At 38.8% G+C, this 23,916-nt stretch overlaps 1 protein-coding gene across 4 annotated transcripts in view; it reads right to left on the reverse strand.

The window, feature by feature from the left end:
- Window positions 1-10,853: 10,853 nt before the first annotated feature.
- Window positions 10,854-23,916, reverse strand: part of znf143b (zinc finger protein 143b) — a 144,407-nt gene continuing 131,344 nt past the window's right edge. For all 4 annotated transcript variants that reach the window (XM_059652039.1, XM_048545416.2, XM_059652038.1 and 1 more), the window contains 3 exons: window positions 18,574-18,735; window positions 16,589-16,771; window positions 10,854-12,260 (listed from right to left, as the gene is read on the reverse strand). In XM_059652039.1, the coding sequence (XP_059508022.1) occupies window positions 12,171-12,260; window positions 16,589-16,771; window positions 18,574-18,735 (435 nt within the window). In that variant the 3' untranslated portion in view covers window positions 10,854-12,170. The remainder of the gene's footprint in view (window positions 12,261-16,588; window positions 16,772-18,573; window positions 18,736-23,916) is intronic.

The following is a 23,916-nucleotide window of genomic DNA, read 5'->3' on the forward strand; positions in this document are numbered from 1 at the left end:
TCACGTGACGAATTCCACCAACCACGAGCGCTCTCCTGTTTTCAAAAACACGGTCACATGATCCGCAGACCTGCGGCTGCGCGCGCAGTCTAGCCGCTCGCGTCATTTTCGCGCCAAACTTTCCCCTGACCTTATTCAACCTCTCTCTCTTTTGTTGTATTGAACATATTTCATGCAGGTCTTTATTAACAGCATTCTTAAACATGTATGTAAAGCTTTTCCTCCATTAGCAATAAATGCAGTTTTCAATCAAATGAAACTAGTTTTTTTCAAGATTTACAAGTTAATTTTAGAGCAACTTCATTGAATAATTGCATTAAATCTGATTAAATGTTTTAAATCTAATCAACACTTCACTGACAAGACTTACTGCTTGTTGTTTCAACGTTAATCACATATTGGTTTCCCTGTGCATTTGTATTCTCATCTCTGTTTTGACCCTTTCTGCAAACTTGGCAGAAGCAGATTAAAAAAATCGTCTTTATTTCCAAACAATGACTCACTGACGGTGAATTGTGTTTATGACTGGATAATCTCTCACCAAACATTAAATCAGAACAAATGTTAACATTGTGCAACTGAAACCCTGGGGCATAAACTTTTAGAGATATATTAACTTAGATCTTTCAGTTTTCTTCTGAACGTTCGGCGAAGCAACACAGAAGCCGATCTGTGACTATAGAGATAATGGGAACTGCAGATGCTGGAGGATCCAAGACAACAAAGTGTGGGCTGGATGAACACAGCAGGCCAAGCAGCATCTTTGACACGAAACATAGTGTCAATAAATTACCTCTTAACATTCTACCCCATCTGCTCTCTAATGAAGAGGTCTTTAGACATCAATCCTTCAGTATTGTACTGGAATCTACCAAGAAATTAATCTCCAAAACATTGCTCCAGGCAGCCCAAAGTTAAACTAAAAAGAAATTGTGTTTTTATCCCTTTTTTGAGCATGTCATTTCTTAGCAGTGAAAAATATTAGACATGAGGGACAAGGCTCTATTACTGAATCAATCATTAAATCAGTTGGGTAACAAAAAAAATTCCCTTTTCAATATATGGTAAGGGCTGTGTGTATGTAGCATAAATAAACAAAGTTCAGTGTGAAGGAGATAGCAAGAACTGCAGACATTGGAGTCAGAACACGGTATGGAACTGGAGCAACACAGCAGGTCTTCTGAAGAAGGGTCCTGACCCGAAAGTCAACTTTCCTGCTCCTCTGATGCTGCCTGGCTTGCTGTGTTCCTCCAGCTCCACACTGTGTTGTCCAAGGTTCAAAGTGAAGTCAGGAAAGGGGGTCAAGTGATAAATCGATAAATACAACCAGAGTTGACAGCATTATTATTATCTGCATCACTCACTCCATACAGAAGCCAATCCAATACTTCAATTACTTCCTGTTTAAAGATATTGCCCCTTTCTCTGCTCCGTTAAAGGCAACTTCATATTTATTCCCTGTTACTCTGGACCATGAATGGAAACAGTTTAGCTATCCATCTGATAGAAACTCTTCATTATTTTGCTGACATCTAGGAGATCTTTTCCCCATCTGATCACGTCAAGACAAAATAACCCACACTGCTCTCAAGTTGTGGTTATTTTAATTAACATTGCATAATTGAATCACAATTTAGTTCATTTTTGACAATATCATAATTCTGGTAACCCTGTTTCATACTAATCGTCAGCAAAATCATCTAAAAGCACATCAGCTTCCAAATGGAATCTGAAATACCTCATCACCACCTCTTGACTGCTTTCAGACTTTTCATGCTGTTCATCCAACATCTAGACTGGAGCAGTAGTGATTTCCTTCAAATAAATATTGAAAGGTTTGAGCTATAGTTTATGAGTACTGGCCAAAAACTGTTCTCTAACCACCAAATCCATCCCGTTCACTGCCACCTCTTGAGGTTAGGCTAGCATTTGTCTTTTGAATTGCTGAGCCTACTCTGCCACTCAATAAAGACCATAACCAATTTGGTTGTGGTCTCAACTCCACTTTCGTGACTGCCCTCCAGAACAGTGACTCCTTGTCTATCAAAATCTATCTAACACAATTTTGAATACATTTAATGACACTACTTTCTGGGGAAAGAGATCCACATAATAGCAACACACTCTGAGAAAAAACAAACTCATCTCCATCTTAAAATAGAGGCTTATTTTTAAATGATGTCCCATATTTGTATTTACCCAAGAGGAAACATCCATTATTTACAATATCAAGACTGACCCCCTCAGAATCTTACATGTTTCAACTGGATCACTTCTGATTCTACGAAATGTCAATGGGTGTAAGCTCAACATGTTCAACCTTTCTTCATAAGATGTACCCTTCATCTCAGGAATGAGTTGAATGGATCTTTGCTGAACTGTTTTAAATGCAGTTATGATTTTTCTCGGATCAAAAAACTAAAACTGAACGTAAATCCCCAGATGTGGTCTCACCAAGGATCAGTACAGCTCCAGTAACACTAACTTATTTTTGTATTCCATTCCCTCTCAAGTAAATGAAAACATTCAGTTTGACTTCCTAATCATTTACCACACCTACAAGATACATTACCAAGACACCCAGATTCCTCTGTACAACTGGAATTTTGCAATCTTCCTTCATTTAAATAATATGCTGCTTTTCTATTCTTCCTGTCAAAGTGAATACATTTACATATTCCTGTATTATACTTCATTGATCAAATTTGTACTTACTCACTTATCTATATCCCTCTGCAGGTTCCATATGTCCTTGTGACAACTTACTTGCCTGATATCATCAGCAAATTCAGTTAGCATGCATTGGGTCCCTTCTTCCAAGTTATTGATATGGATTATAAATAGTTGAGAACTAACTATTGTTCCCTGTGGCACTTTATTTGTAATAGCTTGCCAATTCAATAATGATCCCATTTATCCATACTAATGCTTCCTGTTAGCGAACTAAGCCTTTATCCATGCTAATATGTTACTCATTATACTTTGTGCTCTTTGTGTGTAATCTTTGATGTAGCACCGAATCAAATACCTTTGAAACTCAAAGTAAATGCCACCTACTAGTGTCCTTTTATTGACCTTGCTAATTACTTCCACAAAGAATGCTCATAAGTTGTTCTGCAGTAGTACAGAACTTGAGTATTGTGAAAAAAAAATTAAGCTTTTAATCTTGCATTCATCAGGGCAATTCACAAGAATCCCAATTTAAGGGAACAACCAGCATTTAGAAGAATGACGTAGATATAGAAACCCCATCATATTCCAAAAGGATGATACAGAATATACACAGGAAGGATGTTCCTGATGACTAGGGAGTCCAGAACCAGGGATAGTAGGAACTGCCGATGCTGGAGTCTGAGATAACAAGTGGAGCTGGAAGAACACAGCAGGCCAGGCAGCATCAGAGGAGCAGGAAAGCTGACGTTTCGCATCTGTACCCTTATTCAGAAATGGGGGAGCAGAAGGTGGCTCTGAAATAAATAGAGAGAGGTGGGGTGGTCATAGAAGGTGGATAGTGGAGCAAATAGGTGGGAGAGAAGACGGACAGGTCACAGAGGCAGGGAGGAAACTAGTAAAGGTGAGTATAGGTAGGAAATCAGGGTAGGGGTCGGTCATTGAGGCAGGAGGAGCAGATAGGTTGTGAGAGAAGACAGACAGGTCAAGGAGACAGGGATGGGGGTTGTTGCTGGTCTTGGGTTGAGGTTGGGGGTGGGAAAAGTTTGAAGCTAGTAAGGTCCACATTGAGACCATTGTGTTGTAGGGTTCCAGGTGGAATGTGAAGTGCTGTTCCAGGTCACTCTTAAGAATACAGCGTAGGCCAGTTAGTCCTGAGATGAGGAGAAATTTCTTCACACTGAATAGTGAGCCTTTGGAAATCTCTGCTACAGAAAGTGGTTGAGGGCAATCATTAACTGTTTTCAAGATGGAGTCAAATATCATTCTCAGGGCTTAAAAGGATGAAATGGTATGAGGAGAAAATGGGAACAGGTATTGAGTTTAACGACCAGGCATGACCTTACTGAATGGCAGAGCAGTCTCAAAAGGTGAAATGGCCTACTCTTTCTCCTATTTTCTATGTTTCCTTTCTGCCATACTTTGATGATTATTACCCCATTGTTTCCCCTTGATTAATTTCACTTCCACTCACATGGTCTCTTTTCCCTCTACTGTTTAGTTCAAAGCTCTCCACTGTACCCGGTGTGGCTTCTTCTACAGTGGGGAAACCAAGCGGAGGCTTGGGGACCGCTTTGCAGAACACCTCCGCTCGGTTCGCAATAAACAAGTGCATCTCCCAGTCGCAAACCATTTCCACTCCCCCTCCCATTCTTTAGATGACATGTCCATCATGGGCCTCCTGCAGTGCCACAATGATGCCACCCGAAGGTTGCAGGAACAGCAGCTCATATTCCGCTTGGGAACCCTGCAGCCCAATGGTATCAATGTGGACTTCACCAGCTTCAAAATCTCCCCTTCCCCCACCGCATCCCAAAACCAGCCCAGTTCGTCCCCTCCCCCCACTGCACCACACAACCAGCCCAGCTCTTCCCCTCCACCCACTGCATCCCAAAAGCAGTCCAACCTGTCTCTGCCTCCCTAACCTGTTCTTCCTCTCACCCATCCCTTCCTCCCACCCCAAGCCGCACCTCCATCTCCTACCTACTAACCTCATCCCACCTCCTTGACCTGTCCCCTCCCTATCTCCCCACCTATACTCTCCTCTCCACCTATCTTCTTTTCTCACCATCTTCAGTCCGCCTCCCCCTCTCTCCCTATTTATTCCAGAACCCTCACCCCATCCCCCTCTCTGATGAAGGGTCTAGGCCCGAAACATCAGCTTTTGTGCTCCTGAGATGCTGCTGGGCCTGCTGTGTTCATCCAGCCTCACATTTTATTATCTTGGATTCTCCAGCATCTGCAGTTCCCATTATCATAGATCATGATCATGTAAGTGCCATTGCAGAAATAGATCTGCATGGTGACCAGGACTGGGAACTGAATTTTCAAGGATATTTAGCAAGGACAGAGAAGAAGGAAGAGAAGGGATGGAATCAGTATGTTCGTAACGGAGAATCTCAGACTGGAAGAACAATGTGTGGAATCCAGGTGGAACTAAGAAACAGCAAGGGGCAGCAGACAGTTATTGGAGTGATTTATAGGCCACTAAATAGTATTGGTAGTGTGAGGCATGCCATTGATCAAGAAATGAGAGAAGCATGTAGCATTGACAACATAATTATCTCGGGTGACCTCAAAATACTTATGTGTAGACTAGCAAGGATGTTAGATTTGAATAAGGGGAAATGATGAAGGTATGAGGCACAAATTGGGTGAGATGGGTTAAGAAAGTACACTAAAAGGCATGATTGTACAGTCTTTAAAAGAACTGTTGTATGACTTACAGCAACTATAATTTTTTTCAAGTTGCAAAAATTCAAGAAAGGTCAGTCAATTGTGGCTAACAAAGGAAGTTTAGAATTGCATAAGATTTTAAAAAATGCTTATGAGTTTTCCAGAAATAAGTGCAAAACTATAAAATAAGCTTGTAAACTCTTCTATAGGTACATAGACAGGAAACATTTGTCTAAATCTAATAAGAGTCCAGTCAGGCAGACTCAGAGAATTTATAACGGGGAGAGAAGCTAAATGATTATTCTGCATAATAACAAAGTGTGAAGCTGGATGAACACAGCAGGCCAAGCAGCATCTCAGGAGCACAAAAGCTGACGTTTCGGTCCTAGACCCTTCATCAGAGAGGGGGATGGGGAGAGGGAACTGGAATAATTAGGGAGAGAGGGGGAGGCGGACCGAAGATGGAAAGAAAAGAAGATAGGTAGAGAGGAGAATATAGGTGAGGAGGTAGGGAGGGGATAGGTCAGTCCAGGGAAGACGGACAAGGAGGCAGCATGAGGTGGTAGGTAGGAAATGGAGGTGCAGCTTGAGGTGGGAGGAAGGGATGGGTGAGAGGAAGAACAGGTTAGGGAAGCAGAGACAGTCTGGGCTGGTTTTGGGATGCAGTGGGGGGAGGGGATGAGCTGGGCAGGTTTTGTGATGCAGTGGGGGAGGAGAAGAACTGGGCTGGTTTTGGGATGCAGTGGGGGAAGGGGAGGTTTGAAGCTTGTGAAGTCCACATTGATACCATTGGGCTGCAGGGTTCCCAAGCGGAATATGAGTTGCTGTTCTTGCAACCTTCAGGTGGCATCATTGTGGCACTACAGGAGGCCCATGATGGACATGTCGTCTGAGGAATGTGAGGGGGTGTTAAGATGGTTCGCGACTGGGAGCTGCAGTTGTTTGTTGCGAACCGAATGGAGGTGTTCTGCAAAGCGGTCCCCAAGCCTCTGCTTGGTTTCCCCAATGTAGAGAGTGCCACACCGGGTGCAATGGATACAATATACCACATTGGCCGATGTGCAGGTGAATATCTGCTTGATATGGAAGTTCATCTTGGGGCCTGGGATAGAGGTGAGGGAGGAGGTGTGGGGGCAAGTGTAGCACTTCCAGCGGTTGCAGGGGAAGGTGCCGAGTGTGGTGGGGTTGGAGGGGAGTGTGGAGCAGACACTCTACCTATTTTCTTTTCTCTCCATCTTTGGTCAGCCTCCCCGTCTCCGATGAAGGGTCTAGGCCCAAAACGTCAGCTTTTGTGCTCCTGAGATGCTGCTTGGCCTGCTGTGTTCATCCAGCTTCACACTTTGTTATCTTGGATTCTCCAGCATCTGCAGTTCCCATTATCACTGATTATTCTGCATCTGCTTTCACTGAGGGAAATACAAGAAATCTCTCAAAACTAAAGTGGTTACAGAAATGAGTTGAAGGAAATTAGTATTAGTGAAGAGATTGTACTGGAGAAATTAATGGGTTCTATGTTGATAAATTCCAGGAGCTGTTCGTCTTGTTGAAGGAAGTCCCTACAGATAGTCGATGCATTGATGATTATCTTCCCAAATTCTAATTTCTGGAATGATTGCTGTGGATTGCAAGGTAGCAAATATCACCCCATTATTAAAGGGGGGAGCAAAAGAGAAAACAGGGAACTACGAATCTTTTAGCCTTACATCAGTAGTAGGGCAAACGATACAATCTATCATAACAAATGGTATAAATAGACACTTGGTTGATAATGGCCTGATCGGGAATAGTCAGCATGGATTGTGAAGGGGAAATTGTATTTAAAAGACTCAGAAGTTTTTTTTTGCAAACGCTAATAATAAAATTGATAAAGGAGAGCCAATCATGTAGCATTCTTAGATTTCAGGCGTTTGATAAAGCTGTTGAGAAAGATGACAGCGCATAGGATAGGTGGATTAACCTCCCTTTACTCCAATGTGAGGGTCCCACCTGCTTCAAGAAGGCCACAGTCATCCTGATGCAAAAGAAAAATCAGGCAGCAAGGAAAATCAGGCAATGTGCCTTAATAACTACAGTCTGTTGGCTCTGATATCCATCATTATGAAGTGCTACGAGCGGTCAACAATGGCACACATCCACTTCAGCCTCACAGATTACCTTGATCCATCACAACTTTAATACTGTCGCAACAGGTCCTTGGTGGATGCCATCTCCCTGGCTTTTTCCTCCTCTGTGGAACAGCTGGATAAAAGGATACCTACATCAGCCTCCTATTTATTAACTTTAGCTCCACCTTCAACACCATAATTCCAATCAAACCCATCTCCAAACTCTTGAGATCTGGTACTCTGCTCCCTCACTGCAACTGGATGCTTGACGTCCTGAACTGCAGACTGCAATCCATAAGGATGGGCAACAACACCACCCCAACAATAATCCTCAACACTGATGCCCCGCAAGGCCCCAAAATCAGCTCATTTCTATCGTCTTCATATACTCACAACTTTGTAGCTAAATTCTGTTCTAATGCCATTTACAGGATTGCTGATGATGGGTCAGATCTTAAACAATGATGAGGTGGAGTACAGGAAAGAGATAGAGAACTGAGAGGCCTGGTGTAGACACAAGTTTCTCCCTCAATGTCAGCAAAATGAAGGAGCTGTTCATCGACTATAGGAAGCATAGTGGAGGACATGCCCCTGTCTGTATTAATGGTGCTGAGGTGGAGACGGTTGAGAGTTTCAAGTTCCTAGGAGTAAAGATCACTAACAATCTGTCCTGGTCTATCCACATCGATGCTATATCAAGAAAGCACACTAACGGGTCTACTCCCTCAGAAGGCTAAGGAAATTTGGCATGTTCACAATGACTCTTTCCAATTTTTACAGATGCACCATAAAAAGCATGCTATCCGATACATCACAGGTTGGTATGGCAATTTCTCTTTCAAAGGCTGCAGGAAATTACAGACAGTTGTGAATGCAGCTCAGGCACGAAGACCAGCCTTCCATCCATTCTCTCCATCTATACTTTGTGCTGTTTCAGGAAAGCAGCCAATATAATAAAAGACCGCTCCTACCCTGGTTATACTCTCTTCCACCCTCTTCTGTCTGGCTGAAGATAAAGAAGTTTGATAACATATACTATCAGATTCAAGAAAAGCTTCTTCCCTGCTACTATCAGATGTTTGAACTGATCTCAAGAGGTTAGTAATGTTAAAGCTAATCTTTCTCTGTAGCTGTAACACTATATTCTGCATTCTGTTCTACTATCCTGATGTACTTACGTATGTATGATTTGCTTGGAGGGCACACAAAACAATACTTTTCACTGTATCTCAGTACTATATTATGACAATATTAAAATCAAATCAAATTTGTGGATGATACAAAGCAAAGCAGGAATGTGCACTGCGAAGATGATGTAAAACAGCTTCATGAAATTTTTAGCCTTAGGGAATAGGCAGATGGAATGTAATATGAAAAAATGAAGGGTTATCCACTCTGATAAAAGAAGTAGAAGTGCATAGCATATCTTACATGGTACAATTTCGGAAAGCATAAACATACAAAGGGACCTCTGTATCTTTGTTGATACATCACTCAAGACTAACTTACAGGTGCAGCAAGCAACTAGGAAGGCTAGTGCGATGTTAGCCCTTATTGCAAGAGGATTTGCATACAGGAGTAGTGAAATCTTGCTTAAGTAGGAGCAATAGAACGTTGGATAGACTGCACCTGGAATAGTCTACAATTTCTGTCTCCTGTCTAAAGAAAGGTATTACTGCCAGAGAAGGATCACAAAGAATATTCACAAGACTTGCTCCTGGGATGGTAGAACTGTTCTATGATGAGAGATTGCACAAACAGGACCAATATTCTGCAGATTTTCAAAGGATGAGAGGTGATCTCATTGAAACTTACAAAAGGATAGACAGAGCAGATGCAGGTAAGATGTTTCCCCTGGTTGGGAAATCCAGAACCAGGGGACTCAATTTAAAAATAAGGAGATACCACCTAGGTCTGAGATGAGGTGAAAGTGTTTTACTCAGATAGCTATGAACCCTTGAACTTCTCTACTACAGATGGCAATCAAGGCTCAGTTTTCAAATATGTTTAAGATTGAGAGGTTTTTGATTAACAATGTAAAGGGTTATGTGCATGGAATGAGTAAAAGGCATTGAAGTGTTCAATCAGCCACAATCACATTGAATACCGGAGAAAACTTGATGAGCTGGATGCTGCCTGTTCAGCCAAATTCTGGTAGTGAATCAAGGAAAGCAGGCATGCTAACACTGAACCTTGTGGAAACTACTGTGGAAATCAAGGCAGTTCAGACAACAGCCATTCACCATGACTTTGGAATTACACACCCGCACTCCCACTCACCCTTTTATTCCATGTTTTTTAACTTCCTGGAAAGTGCTCATGTGGCATTTCATTAAATACCTTTTGAAAGTTCCAGTATATTACATCAATGCATTAGCTGAGTCAACTTTCTTCAGTACTTATGGATGAATTGACTTTTGTACGCGGTTTCTAAAATTAAGTATTTTATAATTGCTTGTTTCTTAGCCTAATTTTAATTGAGCACTAAAAATAACCAGCATGGCCAGACGGAAGAATGAAACTTCAGAAGATAAACCCAATGCTATAGATGATGTCAGTGCGCTGAAATTGCCAGCAGTAATTTCTAGCCTCTAGATATGCCAAGTTACTTCAAGACTCTAACTGAACCAAATATATTTTTTTCCTTTGTTTTTATCAGATAAAATGTCTTCAGAATAATACTTGAAGAAGTACCTAGGCCCAAAACGTCAGACTTCCTGCCTGAATCAACTTCCATTTTTGTATATGGTCACTGACTAACTAACCAGAACTGTTATTTGGTATTTATTTCCTGGTAAAAATTGGCAACTTGGCAGACAGATTCAAGGATCCAAATAGCCTATGGCTAACTTTGTCCTAATAAGGACAGGTTTGCAATCTAATCCAGGAGACACATATTCATTATAACTTTTCAATTTGACTTAAGAAAATAACTAAATCATTTGGGATGTAGAGAACACCTCATCGTACTGATCAGAAATATGTTAAAGTATTCAAAATTACTGAGCATTGTATTGATGGCTGCACAGGCAGAATACATTAATTGTTTGGAACATGGAGTATAGAGAAAGATGAGTCATTAATGCAATTTTGGTCCTGTCTGGTGTAACATTTTGGCCAAAAGACAGGGCTTCTTCCTTCATCTCTTTGAATACAGCCATGAAATTCTTATCTTCCAACAAAACCAATCAAGTGATTTGGATGGGCCCAATTTACAAAATTTATTTTATCAAATGACTCTCCAACAATGCAGAGCTCTCTTAGTATTGTGCTAGAATATCTACCTAAAACATGTGTTCAGGTTCTGCTTCCTGAGTGCTACCAAGCAAGCCAGGCTTAGTTAGAATGAACAATTGATGTTTTTAAACACTAGAAACTCCAATAAAAAGCCTCACAAGAGAATTAATTTCAAAATATTTTCTTTTAATACGCTTAAAAAAAAATTCCCTGGCAAAACCTGCTGACAAGAGGTTACACTACTTTAAATAAAAAAGTAAACATTTCAAATTTTTCCCTAATTTATTTTTATAAAATATAGTATAGTAGCAATAACTTGCTTGAAGTCTCCTTAACAAAGTGGCTTTTCTGCTTTAATAAACCAACCTTTCTATTGATAGATGTTATTGCCAAAATCTAAGCATATCTGTTTAAAACCCTACATACAGGATGCACTTTTATTACCAATTCATCAAATCATTCAAGCAACCAATTGCATTTTTTTCCTTTGTTTTTATCAGATAAAATAATACCTGACACAAAAACGTTATTTTTGAATAAAGCAACATAAACTGAGATTGTATATCTTTAATATTGCACAACCAAAGCTCCTCTTTTTGTACTTTTACATGATCATATGTAAAAAGTAAAATGTAGGTTACATCTGTGGCATTAGTATGTATTTACAGTAACTGGTCATAAGCAAAGATCAAACACCTTTTAGTAGTATGAAATAAATTTCCACAAAGGTGTAAAACTGTAGTCCCAAATATGTTCAAATCTTTAAATGTTTCCACTTGAATATAATATTCTATTACTTAGATTTTCCGGGTGTGAAAATACACACAGAAGTAAGTTTGAAATGCATGCTCAGGTATTCCATATGTTTGGGTCTACAGTTTAAAGTACCTTAATATCAAGAACCTGATTTGTCTAGTCCAAACTGTACACAGTTAACAGATAGTGATAATTCACACTCTAAAGCTGCAATATATCATGAAAAAGTTTGTGTAAACTTTAACAAAAATCATTTAACAGGAAAAGTACGTGTCCAGTAAAGTTGATAAACTAATAAGGAACAAAGAATCCATATCTTTAAACTGGAAATCAGTAGTACAGTAAATATTATTCTGACTCATACTTCGAACTTGAATACTGGTTTGCAAAAGATACTATTTTCTTTCAAATAAGTGTGCTGTATCTAATGCACCTGAGCAATGACAAAATAAGTTAGAGCAGTATACAAGCAAAGATTGGAGATAAATTAAAATTCAACTTAGACTAGTTTGCAGTGCAAAAATTCTGCTTCATTAGCTTATCTTCAATTAGTACTCTAAATGAATGCTTGAAAATTCATGATGTTCACAACAATATATTGCAGCTTTAAAAATGTTTAAAAGCTACACAGGGCCTGTAAGCAATACAGTCTGTGTATTATATACAGTACAATTATTGTTAGAAATAGGCAGAACTGCAGCCCTTACATTATTTTTAATTATTTCTTTATTGATGTTCATCAATTCCTGGCGTTTCACCATGTTGTATTCTAGATGCTAATCTGATCGCTTCTTCCAATGATTGCTGCTCGCTAAGCTATAAAAAAAACATAAGTACAAGTATGATACTTTTTATAATGTAATATTTCTTTTTGATAAAACTTCATTTGTCAATTCAAAACAATGTGCCACTGATCATTAGACGTTCTGTGTGTCAAAAAATACTTAGAAATGCTCAACTCGTACGGATAGTAAATTTAGTTACGTGGAAACAGCAAATAGGAACAGGATAGGCTATTTGGCCCTTTGAACCTGCTCTACAAATCAATATGATCATGACTGATCATCCAACTCAGCGCTGTGTTTCCACTTTCTCCCCATACCCTTTGATCAAAAATATATCTAACTCTTTCTTGAAAATATTCAAGATTTTGGCCTCAACTGCTTTCTGTGGCAGAGAATTCCAAATGCTCACCATTCTCTTGTGAAAAAAAATTTCCTCAACTCAGTCTTAAATGGCCCTGTGTGCTTAAACTATGATCTTTGGTTTTGGACTCCCTGGTCATCAGGAACATCCTTCCTGCATCTAGCCTGTCTAGACCTGTTAGAATTTAATAGGATTCTATAGATACCCGCTCATTCTTCTAAACTCCAGTGAATACTGTCCTAACCGATCCAGTCTGTCCTCATATGTCAGTCCCACTATCCTAGGAATCAGTCTGGTAAATTTTTGTTGCACTTTCATAGCCAGAAGACCCTTCCTCAGGTAAGGAGACCAAAACTGCATGCAGTACTCCAGGAGTGATCTCACCAAGGCTCTGTAAAAATTTAGCAAGACATCATTGCTCCTATATTCAAATCCTCTTGCCATGAAGGTCAACACAAGATTTGCCTTCTTCACCACAAGCTGCATGCTCACTTTCAACGACTTCAGCAAAGGCACCCAGGTCTCACTGCGCCTCCTCCTTTACCAATTTATTGTCATTCAGTTAATTATCTGCCCTCCTTGTTTTGCTACTGAAGTGGATAACCTCATATTTATCTATATTATACTTTATCGGCCATGCATTCGCCCACTCACTCAACTTCTACAAATCACACTGTAGCTACTTGGTATCATCCTCATATATGATCCTCCAGACAGTTTTGTATCATTGTGATATTATATTTATACTCCTCACCGAACATTAACATATATCGTGAATCGCTAGGGTCCGAAGACTGATCCACGTGGTACCATCACTGCCTTCCACTTGGAAAAAGACAGAAAATTTGCTTTGTTTCCTATCTGTCAACCAGCTCTCTATCCAGGCCAGTACACAAATCCCAACCCCATGCTTTAATTTTACATGCTACTCTCTTACATGGGACCTTCTTGAAAGCAAGTTCAGTAGGAACAACAACCTGCATTTATACAGTGCTTTAAATATAAGAAAATGTCTGTGCATTTTAGAGGCTTCATAAAAAAAAATAAAAATCCAGGTAAGTGGAAAGGTACAGGGGTTGAAATAATCTACTGCAACTTCAAACATCTCCATGAATCCTGTACATTGGTTTTACACAGGGTGCTCAATGTGGAAGATCATCAGTTACCATCTTTCTAATTTCAACAATTATTAGCTAATTGGAACATTTACTCAGGATATGGAACAGAGAATGCTGGTCTAATACATCCTACAGCATGGTCAAATCATTGTTTCCTTACAGTCATCTCTCTACAGAGAGATCCGTTCAAGAAGAATTCAAATGACTTTTGTGGTATGATCCATCCCCGCAAAAGCCTCTCACCTTAGCTCTTTAATTACCTATCCTCCTCTCGCCAGAACACAAGTACAAGGTAAATAAAAAGAATACAGTACAGTAGCTGTCAAAGGAACCACCGTGACTTCATACCTATATGAAGCACATATAATCTACTACAAAATATCAGAGAGAACTGGACCAACACCATTCTCTGAGACTACAAAAAATGTTGTTTTATCACAGCAAAGTGGAACACTTTAGAAAACACAAAACCAGTTGAAATAAATATGCTGTACTATTTGGAGTCATGGCAATGAGACTGAAAGACAGTTTTACACTGATGATTGCCTTTACTGATCAGTGCACAGCGTATAGGAGTTGGGAGGTCATGTGTGGCTGTACAGGACATTCGTTCAGCCACTCTTGTCATTGCGTGCAATTCTGGTCTCCCTGATACAGGAACAATGTTGTGAAATTAGAAAGGATTCAAAAAAGACTTACAAGGATGTTGCCAGGATTGGAGGGATTGAGCTACTGGGAGAGGTTGAATAGGCTGGGGCTATTTTCCCTGGAGTGTCAGAGGCCGAGGGGTGACCTTATAGAGGTTTACAAAATCATGAGGGGCATGGATTGGGTAAATAGCCAAGGTCTTTTCGCCGGGGTGGGGACATCCAAAACCAGAGGGTGTAGATTTAAAGGTGTCAGGGAAACATATAAAAGGGACCTAAGGGGCAACGTTTTCACACAGAGGGTGGTACAAACATGGAATGAGCTACCAGAGGAAGTGGTGGGGGCTGGTATAATTACATTTAAAAGGCATCTGGATGAGTGTATGAATAGGAAAAGTTTAGAGGGATATGGGCCAAATGCTGACAAATGGGACTAGATTTATACAAGATACTTCCTTAGTGTGGACAAGTTGAACTGAAGGATCTGTTTCCGTGTTGTATATCTTTATGACTCTAAGACTCTAAATGGTCTGGTCGTAGAGCACAAATCTCATTTAAAACTTAGCAGCCACCTGTTGGTGATTGTCTAGTCCGAGGGACAGATAATATACAGAAACTAACTATTAACTATCTATTCTCACAACAGCTGCTCCCAGGACCAAATAAAAGGTAGCTTCCCAACTGAACAGAGTTTGAACGTAGCCCCTTTCTATACTTCGCTGCAATCAGTTTCCACTGATTGTCAATGTAAAAATATTAATAGTGAATTCCAATGTTATCCTTGTTCTGCATTCATATTGCATCATCAGTGGTGAAAGCAACAGCTGCAAGGGCAAATTTATAAATTGTTACTCTAGAAACCGAGCTAAACTGACAGGTTCCCGTTCCATTTCACTTTGATTGTATGTAATAAAATATTTTAAGTACAATGTTGAAAAGATTTGGCTCTGTTAACTTTTTAACAAATACAAGACAAGATAGAGATCAATAGCAATTTCTCTCTGTAAGTTCTTGCACATCTTACATGATTTATGCCTCCTTGGGAGGAATTAGAGATCTGAATAAGTGCTAGCATGTCAGTAATATCCATATCCTCAGAATGAATTATAAAAAAGTGTGCAGTTGGATGAAAAACATAAATGCAAAAAAAAACATAAAATAGAAATTCTGAATTTAATGTATTGCATTATGAGGAGCCAATGATAGTTTAGTATGATGGTGATGATGATGATAAGGGAAGGGAACTCATGGGATTGAATGCAGGCTGCATTGTACATTAATCACAGCCGGAGATTGATAAAATTAAAAGTATTGTTCTCTCTTTCTTCTCTTCTCTCAACACTGTGGAACAATATGTCAACATGATTCAAGCTCCTTTAAAAGATACGGGGGAAAAAAGTGGGAGAGGAAAATTTACTGTTGTATTTAGCTAGAGAAATAATCAAGTTAGGAAATTTCGAAGGAACCTATTCCACTCTAGCAGAAGAACTTGGTTGGAAACCCAGTTTAGTATGCCAGCGGAGTTACTGCCAAACCAGCAGTTGTGAGTGGCAAAAGTACTTGGAAAATTCACCTTCTACTCTGAATTAGTTTGAACACTTCACTTCCCTAAATAAAGCTTGAGATTTCAATTGTAATAAGGATCAGTACCTCAGAAAGCAGATAATTTGATTTGTGAAGTTGCTGATTTTGCTTTAAACAAGTCATCAAACTAATAATGCATTAATGATCACAGATGTCCTCAGAGAAGCAAATTTTGATTTTTGCTCCCCAATTCCCACTCACAATTATAAATCTTTAATCACTTATAGTACAGTGGAATTAAACCTCTTGTCAGTATCATCAGGTTACGGTAATTCTTCTATTCGGAAGGAATAGCCAATAAATAAAAAGCACACAAACTTTATTGGTGTATTATATGCAATAAATGTGCTAATTTTAACTTTTCCCCAGGTCACAATGCTGGCAAGTCTTCAGTGTGAAAGAAGCAACATGGTTTAAAGGATACAAGAACAAAATTAAAGGAGGGTGAGAAGAAAAAAAACTATGACAAACACCAATTTCAAACTCAATTAATCATTTAGAGTGCTTAGCACACAAGGATCTTTAGTACAATAAAAAAAACTGCCAGGTCTTCTTATTCTTTGGACAAGATTATTCAATCTCACTCAGAAACAAAAAAAATCAGCAAAATATTTACTTTTTATGTTAAGATAGAACATTGAAAACCCACCTGCACTGCAATTTGAGTGCCATTTGCCGTAGCCAGTAATGTGACAGGTCGTGCTCCTCCTGTCACTAAATGATGCTCATGATTCTGTTGGGTGACCATTTTTTCTACTTCGACGGATGCAGCCTGTAGTGCAGCTATAGTAGCTTCACCCCTCATCTCACAATCTGGTGTCACTATAGCCACCTTTAGTTTAAAAAAAAAGATGCTTTTAATCAGTTTTTTTAAAAAAGCTTCTAATTTACTAAGCACGTAATCTCTTCATTCCATTTCATAAATTCAGTTATTATTGATTATTTTCAATATTAGATTATTTTGAAAAATGCTGTCAATGAGTTAATTATAGATAATGATATTTCAACAGAAATTTAATTTATGTGTAACTGGCCTGCCAAAGACAGTTGGTGCTCATTGGTGCCTTGTTATCCAGGCATCTGATCTAGTGGTTGGAAAACATTTTGCTTTTGATAGCTATTATTGTTACAATTAAAAATAAACATATGTCATTGATTTAAGTATTGTGACAGTTGATAAATCTGTTTCACAATACAGCAAACAAGGACAGTCTGTGTTTAACGTTTTTTTGAAAAGAAACAAAAGCAGGTAGGCTACTGGTATGTGATTTTGAAATCTGAAAATTTCTCACAGTTTTATACTGCTTTCACCCGCTCAAATTTTCATTTAAGTTTTCACGGCTAAGAAACAAACAAAGGCTTAATAATTTGTAAAATTAAGCAGTCTTGTTATGGTTTCATAGACTTGCTTGTGAACTAGTCTCTGACAGCCTTTTTAGACGTAAGGAATATTTGAAACAAGAACAACTTAGGAAGTCTTGAAAAAGAACAGGAATGATAAAGGAAAGGAATGAAAAATCAAATTACTTTATGCATAGATTTCAAGTTCAAGTTCAATCTACAAGGGAGTTAAAGGTTTTGGATAAACTGGAGTTAAGGACATGATCACATCAGTCATGATCTTACTGAATGGTGTAACAGGCTCAAGGGGCCAAATGGCATGCTCCTGCTCCTATTTTCGGAGAGACTAATGGCAGAGCTAAGCTTGACTGATACGGAAGATTAAATCTGAGAGTGGACCAAATTAGCAAGAGGAGGATGAAGTTCTGAACTGGGAAATGCTAGCCCACCTACACCAAAGGCAGAACCAAGAATCACAGTGACACGCAACCTAGGGTCTAAAGAAAAATAAGGAAGAAAACAAAAATACTTAAATTTATTTAGCACCTTTCACAATCTCAGCATGTCTCAAAACATTTTAAAATCTATGATACAGATTCATGGACATGAAATGAATGTAAACTGAAGTTAGCAAATCACAGAATGATGGTGGTGTCTTGATTACCGAACGAGTGATGAGCCTGTGGAATTAATTACTATAGGAAGTAGTTGATGCCAAAACATTGAATGTATTCAAGAGGTGAATAGATGTAGCGCTTAGGGAGAATGGGATCAAAGGTTATGGAGAGAAAGCAGGATTAGGCTACTGAGGTGGACGATCAGCCATAATTGTGATGAATGACAGAGCAGGCTTGAAGAGCTAAGGGCCTCTTCCTGTTCCTATCTTTTATGTTTCTATGTTTCCACTGCTCAAGTCTATATTCCATATTTATACATCTGTTCAAGATGCAGTCTCAATTGAATTTCTTTAAGTTTTTTTTCGTTCACAATAAATAATGCAACTAATAGAAGGGAAAATCAGATTAAACGTTTTGCAGACTGCTCAAGCTGCATTGCAAACAAGTTCAAAACGTGCACATCTGTTGCTATATGCAATTATGGTAGCTTTATTTTGTTCCGAGAAAGTGAAAAATAATTCAGAAGTTTGGAAAAAGATTGAAAATTTGCATCAATGCATAGAATTAGAAAAGGTCTAGCTAGTTTGCGCACAAGTCTGGCCATTGACTGAGCTACAGCTAGAACAATATATTATTCTAATCTCAAAATAGTAAAAATACACCAGAGCTCCATTACCTGTTGGCCATCTGAATCATCTGTTGTTACCATTGTAACTGAGTGCGTATCTTGTGTTGAAATAACTGCATCATGTGTTGGGACTGTGATGGTAGTGCCGTCCTGTGTTACCATTGTTATAGTATTGCCAATTCCTTGCAGATCTGTCTGAGATATATTGACCTGAAACAAACAAATAAAGCAGTTTTCAAATCTTAACATGCAGACCCAGATTTGGTTTTTTTTGAACCAGCCGATCTCTTGGGTACCTGAATATGTGAAGTGAAAACTGTGTAGTCTTCAGTGGGTAGAAAGCAGAGAATAATTTAACTGGCTACAAACATGTAATTTAGTCAATTTCAATCTGATATTTTGTCCATACTTATATGTAATAGTTATGCTGTACATATTAGGTAATACTTGAATTGCACATTACTTACAGTTAAATAGTAATACCTACAAAAATTTACAGAGCAAAAAAAAACATTGAAAACTAATAAAAGAGCCTAATGTTGTCACTTCTGTTCTTGAAAAGTTCACTAATACTTAAAATACTCTGAAAGGGCAAGGTATTTCAAAAGCTAGAACAACAGATGAAGTTAGCTATTTCATGCTGCTTCTAAACAATATCAACAAGTAGTGTTTGCCACCAACAGAATGCTGCTCTCACACCAAAAATACATTCTGCCTATTACACAAATAAGTCATATGGCACATGAATTTAGTATCAGCATGACACCATGTACATAGGCCAATCATTGTAAATTCTCAGATTGTATCAAACAGCAATCACTTTCGACTGTTCACTGCAGGTACTGACCATCCCAATCAGTCTGTACTTGCAAAACACAGTATCCAACATTAGATATATTTTGACAATTGTCAACATTTGTTACAAAATCCTGACTGTGCAAAGAATTACAGTGACAAGTCAGGATTGTCAATCAGTCTCACAGTGTGGTACACTTGTGCATTCTATAAGCTACATACATTAATACAGGGAGCCCTGTTTCTTTGCAAACAGCAAGAACAAGTAAACACACTGCAATACAGGTGAGGGCCATTTCCAGAGTAATGCTTTGATCATTCAAGCATCCCTGCAGGTTTAAAATTTAAATAAAACTTGGCAGTTAACTGTCAGTCAACGGCAACACCTTTGCCAGGCAGAGGCCACTTGCCAAATGATATGCAGTCTCCCCTCGTACAGTACAAATATTATTTTCCATTTACAATGCTTTTTTGTGAATTGTCCTAACGAATACAAAATGAAAAAAGAGTTGACAAAATAACATTGATTTGAAGATGTGGTGTCCAAAATCCAGGGTACCAATGTGGGATGAATCAGTTGAATCTGCTCATGAATGTTTTGCTAAATATAACAAGTGTGCAAATGTAGTAATCTACATAAACAAAAACATATCAAACTGAATGGGACATAGCTAAGGTGATGAATAGTAGAATTGAAAAAGTAATGATGTTACTTCTTGCCAGTCCAGGAATGATCTGAATTTTCGTTGCTTATGGCAACAAGCACCAAGCTGTTCATCGCCAATGAGGCCAGCAATGATACTATAATTTGTGGCACTCTCTCAATTTCCAAGGATTTGCACACTTACCTATTCTAATTCCTTGCTGTGTAACTGCAAAATTAATTGGATAAAAAAACAACAGTTGCCATTTTGCTTTCTGAACACAGTTTAAAGTTGAGAGTAAAGTTAACGCTATAGAAATGTTCGAAATACAGAATTACTTTGAAAATTATGGACTACACACTCTATCGTCTTAAAATGGACCAATAACTCAAATATTAATGCCTTCTGCTCCTACACTGACAAAAATAAACAAATTACAACCGTTAACATAATTCCTGAATAATGCATTTGGACCAACTACAAAGAGCACGAGAAACAGGTCTTAATTAGTAATAAATTAATACCGGTTTTTATGTGCTTCAGTTGCAACACATTTCTGGAACCAGGAAAGCTCTCCTTGTCAGACCCGGTGAAACTGCAAACTAGTTTGGAAAACATTCTGTAGCAATTCACACACTTGTCTAAAATTCTCAAATGTTTTTATAGAGACAGGTTAAAAAGACTCAGACATGATTCTGCTCTGGCTAAAAAGAACAGAACTAAAAATCCCAAAGTGTAAACTGAAGTCGTAAAATGTTTAACAAATTTCAAGCTTCCATGTGTAATATTTGAATTTTAGAGTTCCTAACTGTCACTTTGTTAGCGAAACAAACTCATTCCAAAACAATTATGTACGATTATATTGAATTTACATATAGTATTATGCTAGTTCTAGAAAGGGGATCAGTTCAACTCAGGGTCTGGTGGGATGGAGGGGTGAGAGAATAGAATCAGCGCGGATGTGGCAAACACATTAGAAGATTCTTCAAGATGCTTGAGGACAGGTCATCCCTTCATAGAAACATGATGCAAAACAATTTAAGGGAACATAAAGTAACTGAGAAAGAAGTGTTCCCTCCACCACCTGTATGTTGAATTAAATGTTATAAAACGGAGCCTTGAAACATGTTCAAGCAGATAAATGAGTTGGATATAAAAATTTAATAACATAAAGTACATTGATACCATTGTATTTCAACTGAGCAGTAACTACAAAATGCAGTAAACTAACTGTCTACTACAAAGAGGTGTTGTGGACTAAAACTGAGGTCCAAGTAACAGAAGTGATAGAAATGACTCCCAAAAATAGTCACAAATAAAGTGATAGACATAAAGAAACAAAGTGAGGGGGAGATCCAAAAATTCAATATATTCATCTATAAAGGATTTTGGTTCATGGCAAGTATTGGAAAAGGAATGGGATCTACAGAAAATATACACTGGTGAACTTGTTCAAATCTTGCAAGTATTTTGACAACTAAGTAGAAGGTATCATAGCATAATGTAATCTGCCATTTATAATGCTAGCCCTTGCAGTATTCAGTCCAACAGTATCCACTACATTTACCCATAAAGTAACTCCGGAACCAATGCAGATGCAAGCCACACGTTCCACATTCACTTATAAGGAATTTATTACATCAGTGATTTCAGGTTTTCACAGCTTCTAATTACTTGGGTGCTGCTTTTAGACCGAATTCAGACAGCAGCCTCCATCTTCTCCTCCTTCTCACAAAGTTTCCTTGTTGTTTTACCTTCTTGTAGCCTCTTCCATTTTACTCCTTGCAGCTGCCTGTTTCATTACCCAACCTTGCAGTCTCTGTAACCAGCCAACAGGAATCCACACGGTGAAAGGGACATCATGCTTGACAAATGTCTTTGAGGCTATAACATGCAGGGTGGATCATGGACTTACAATAGATGTTGTGTATTTGGATTTCCAATAGACATTTGACAAGGTGCCAAATTAAAGGATACTGGAGATGATAAGCGGCCATAGCGATGAGATGATAATGTTAACACCCTATTATCATTAATGGATAAAAGTTAGACTAACAAAAAATGGAGTTCTGAGGTAAATGGGCAATTTTCAGGTTGGCAAACTCACACAAATGCAATAAAGTAGGAATGGGAGCTGGATCTCAACTATTTACAATCTATATGAGTAACATGTATGATTTGCCAAAAAGGTTTGCCAACAATTCAAAAATAGGCAAGCAAGTTTTCAAGAGGGTACAATGAGACTGTAAAGTGACATAGATAGGTGAAGTGACTGGGTAAGAATATTGTAGATGAAGTATAATCTTGGAAAATGTGTGGTTGGTGCTTTGGCAGGAAGAACAGAAAAGCTATTATTTAAATAGAAATATATTGCAAGATACTGCCATAATGAAAGACCTGAGCATTCAGACACAGAACGTAATAAGAAGGCAAACTGAATGCTGGCTTTTATTGCAGAGGAGATTTGTTCCGAGTATACAGGCATCAGTGAGACCAACAGTACTGTGTACAGTTTTACTCTACTCATTTAGAAAGATGGAAAGAAGGTGGTGAAATGATAATGCCACTGGACTCGTAATGCAGAATTACAAGGCTAATGTTCTGGGAATACGGTGCTGTGAAGATGTATTATCTAAAATATTAATTGATAATATTAGTGGCTGGATATATATATTTTTATAGAAGTTTTTGAAAAGAAAATTTTCAATGCAAATAACACAGCAAACATGTCATATTTAGAAAGTTTATAAGGTGCTTGAAGTCATGAGTGTGTGACATATTCAGGAAAGGTCACATGAATCAGCTGGTCATTGTAAAGCATTTTGTATCGGAGTACAGACAGTGAGAAAGTATTCGCCACAAAGGCAACAGCCTATGTCTACTCTCTCTTTCTGTGTAATCCCTCTCATCAAAGTTTGAGATTTGCAAATGCCCTCAAAGGCCTCATCACCACATAGGCATGGTTCTTAAAAGTCTCAATCTATACCACGACAACCAAAAAAAATCAAACAGCCACAACCAATCCAAACAGAAACTTCAGTGCCAACCACTTTTGTGGAAAGTAACGTTGTGTGATCTGCAAATAATTCTTTTTCCTGGATATAACTACTACTTGACTGAAGTACTTCAGGATAACGTTACACGTAGTTTAATATTTCTCCTATGCTTGCAGATCCATGTGTGCCTATGTGGAAGTGTATGTATTTGCATGTATGGAGACGCATGTAGATCTGGCAGTATCTGCGGACAGAAAGTGGAATTAACATTTTGGGTCCAGTGACCCTTCTTCAGAATGTTCTTCCTTAGTGGCTAGAAGGGATCGGGCGTGTGGGTGGAGGGGTGCATATGTGGTGAAGTCTGTGGTTGAGGCGTATGAAGGAGGTCCCCGTGTATGGGGAGGGAGGGGAAAGTGGGCGAGAGGTCTGCATGAGGTGGGGGAAGGACACGTGCGGTGGAAAAGAGCTTGCAGGGAGGGAAGGGTATGCAGGGGTAAAGGGCGTGCCAGTGGGGACAGTGTGCGGGGGAGGGAGGGCGTAAGTGTGCTGGGGTTGTGGGAGCATGCAGGGTGAGGCACAGGGGGGAGTGTGTGTTACATGCTAGGTGCAGGTGAAGGTACATGGGATGGGGTGTGTGTGGAGGGGGAAGACATGTGGGGGCAAAAATGTTTTTACTTTTTAAAACCATTGTTGGATTTATTTGCAAATTTAAATCCTTTCTTGTCAATAATCTGTCCTTGACTAAATGTTTTAAGATAGGTCTTTATTTATACATTTAAGGAACTTGGCTGACTTGATATGGAACTATATGCAGTCTAATATGTACAAAACACACATATAAAATTGGCAATATCACCTTACTTTTCAAATTCAAGTTTTGTTATGTACAGTCAAAGTCTGCGACAAGTAAAGGGGTCCAGTAGAGGTTTATAACAATGCTCCCAGGAATGAAGGCT

This window comes from Stegostoma tigrinum, chromosome 17, assembly GCF_030684315.1.
Source record: "Stegostoma tigrinum isolate sSteTig4 chromosome 17, sSteTig4.hap1, whole genome shotgun sequence".
NCBI lineage: Eukaryota > Metazoa > Chordata > Chondrichthyes > Orectolobiformes > Stegostomatidae > Stegostoma > Stegostoma tigrinum.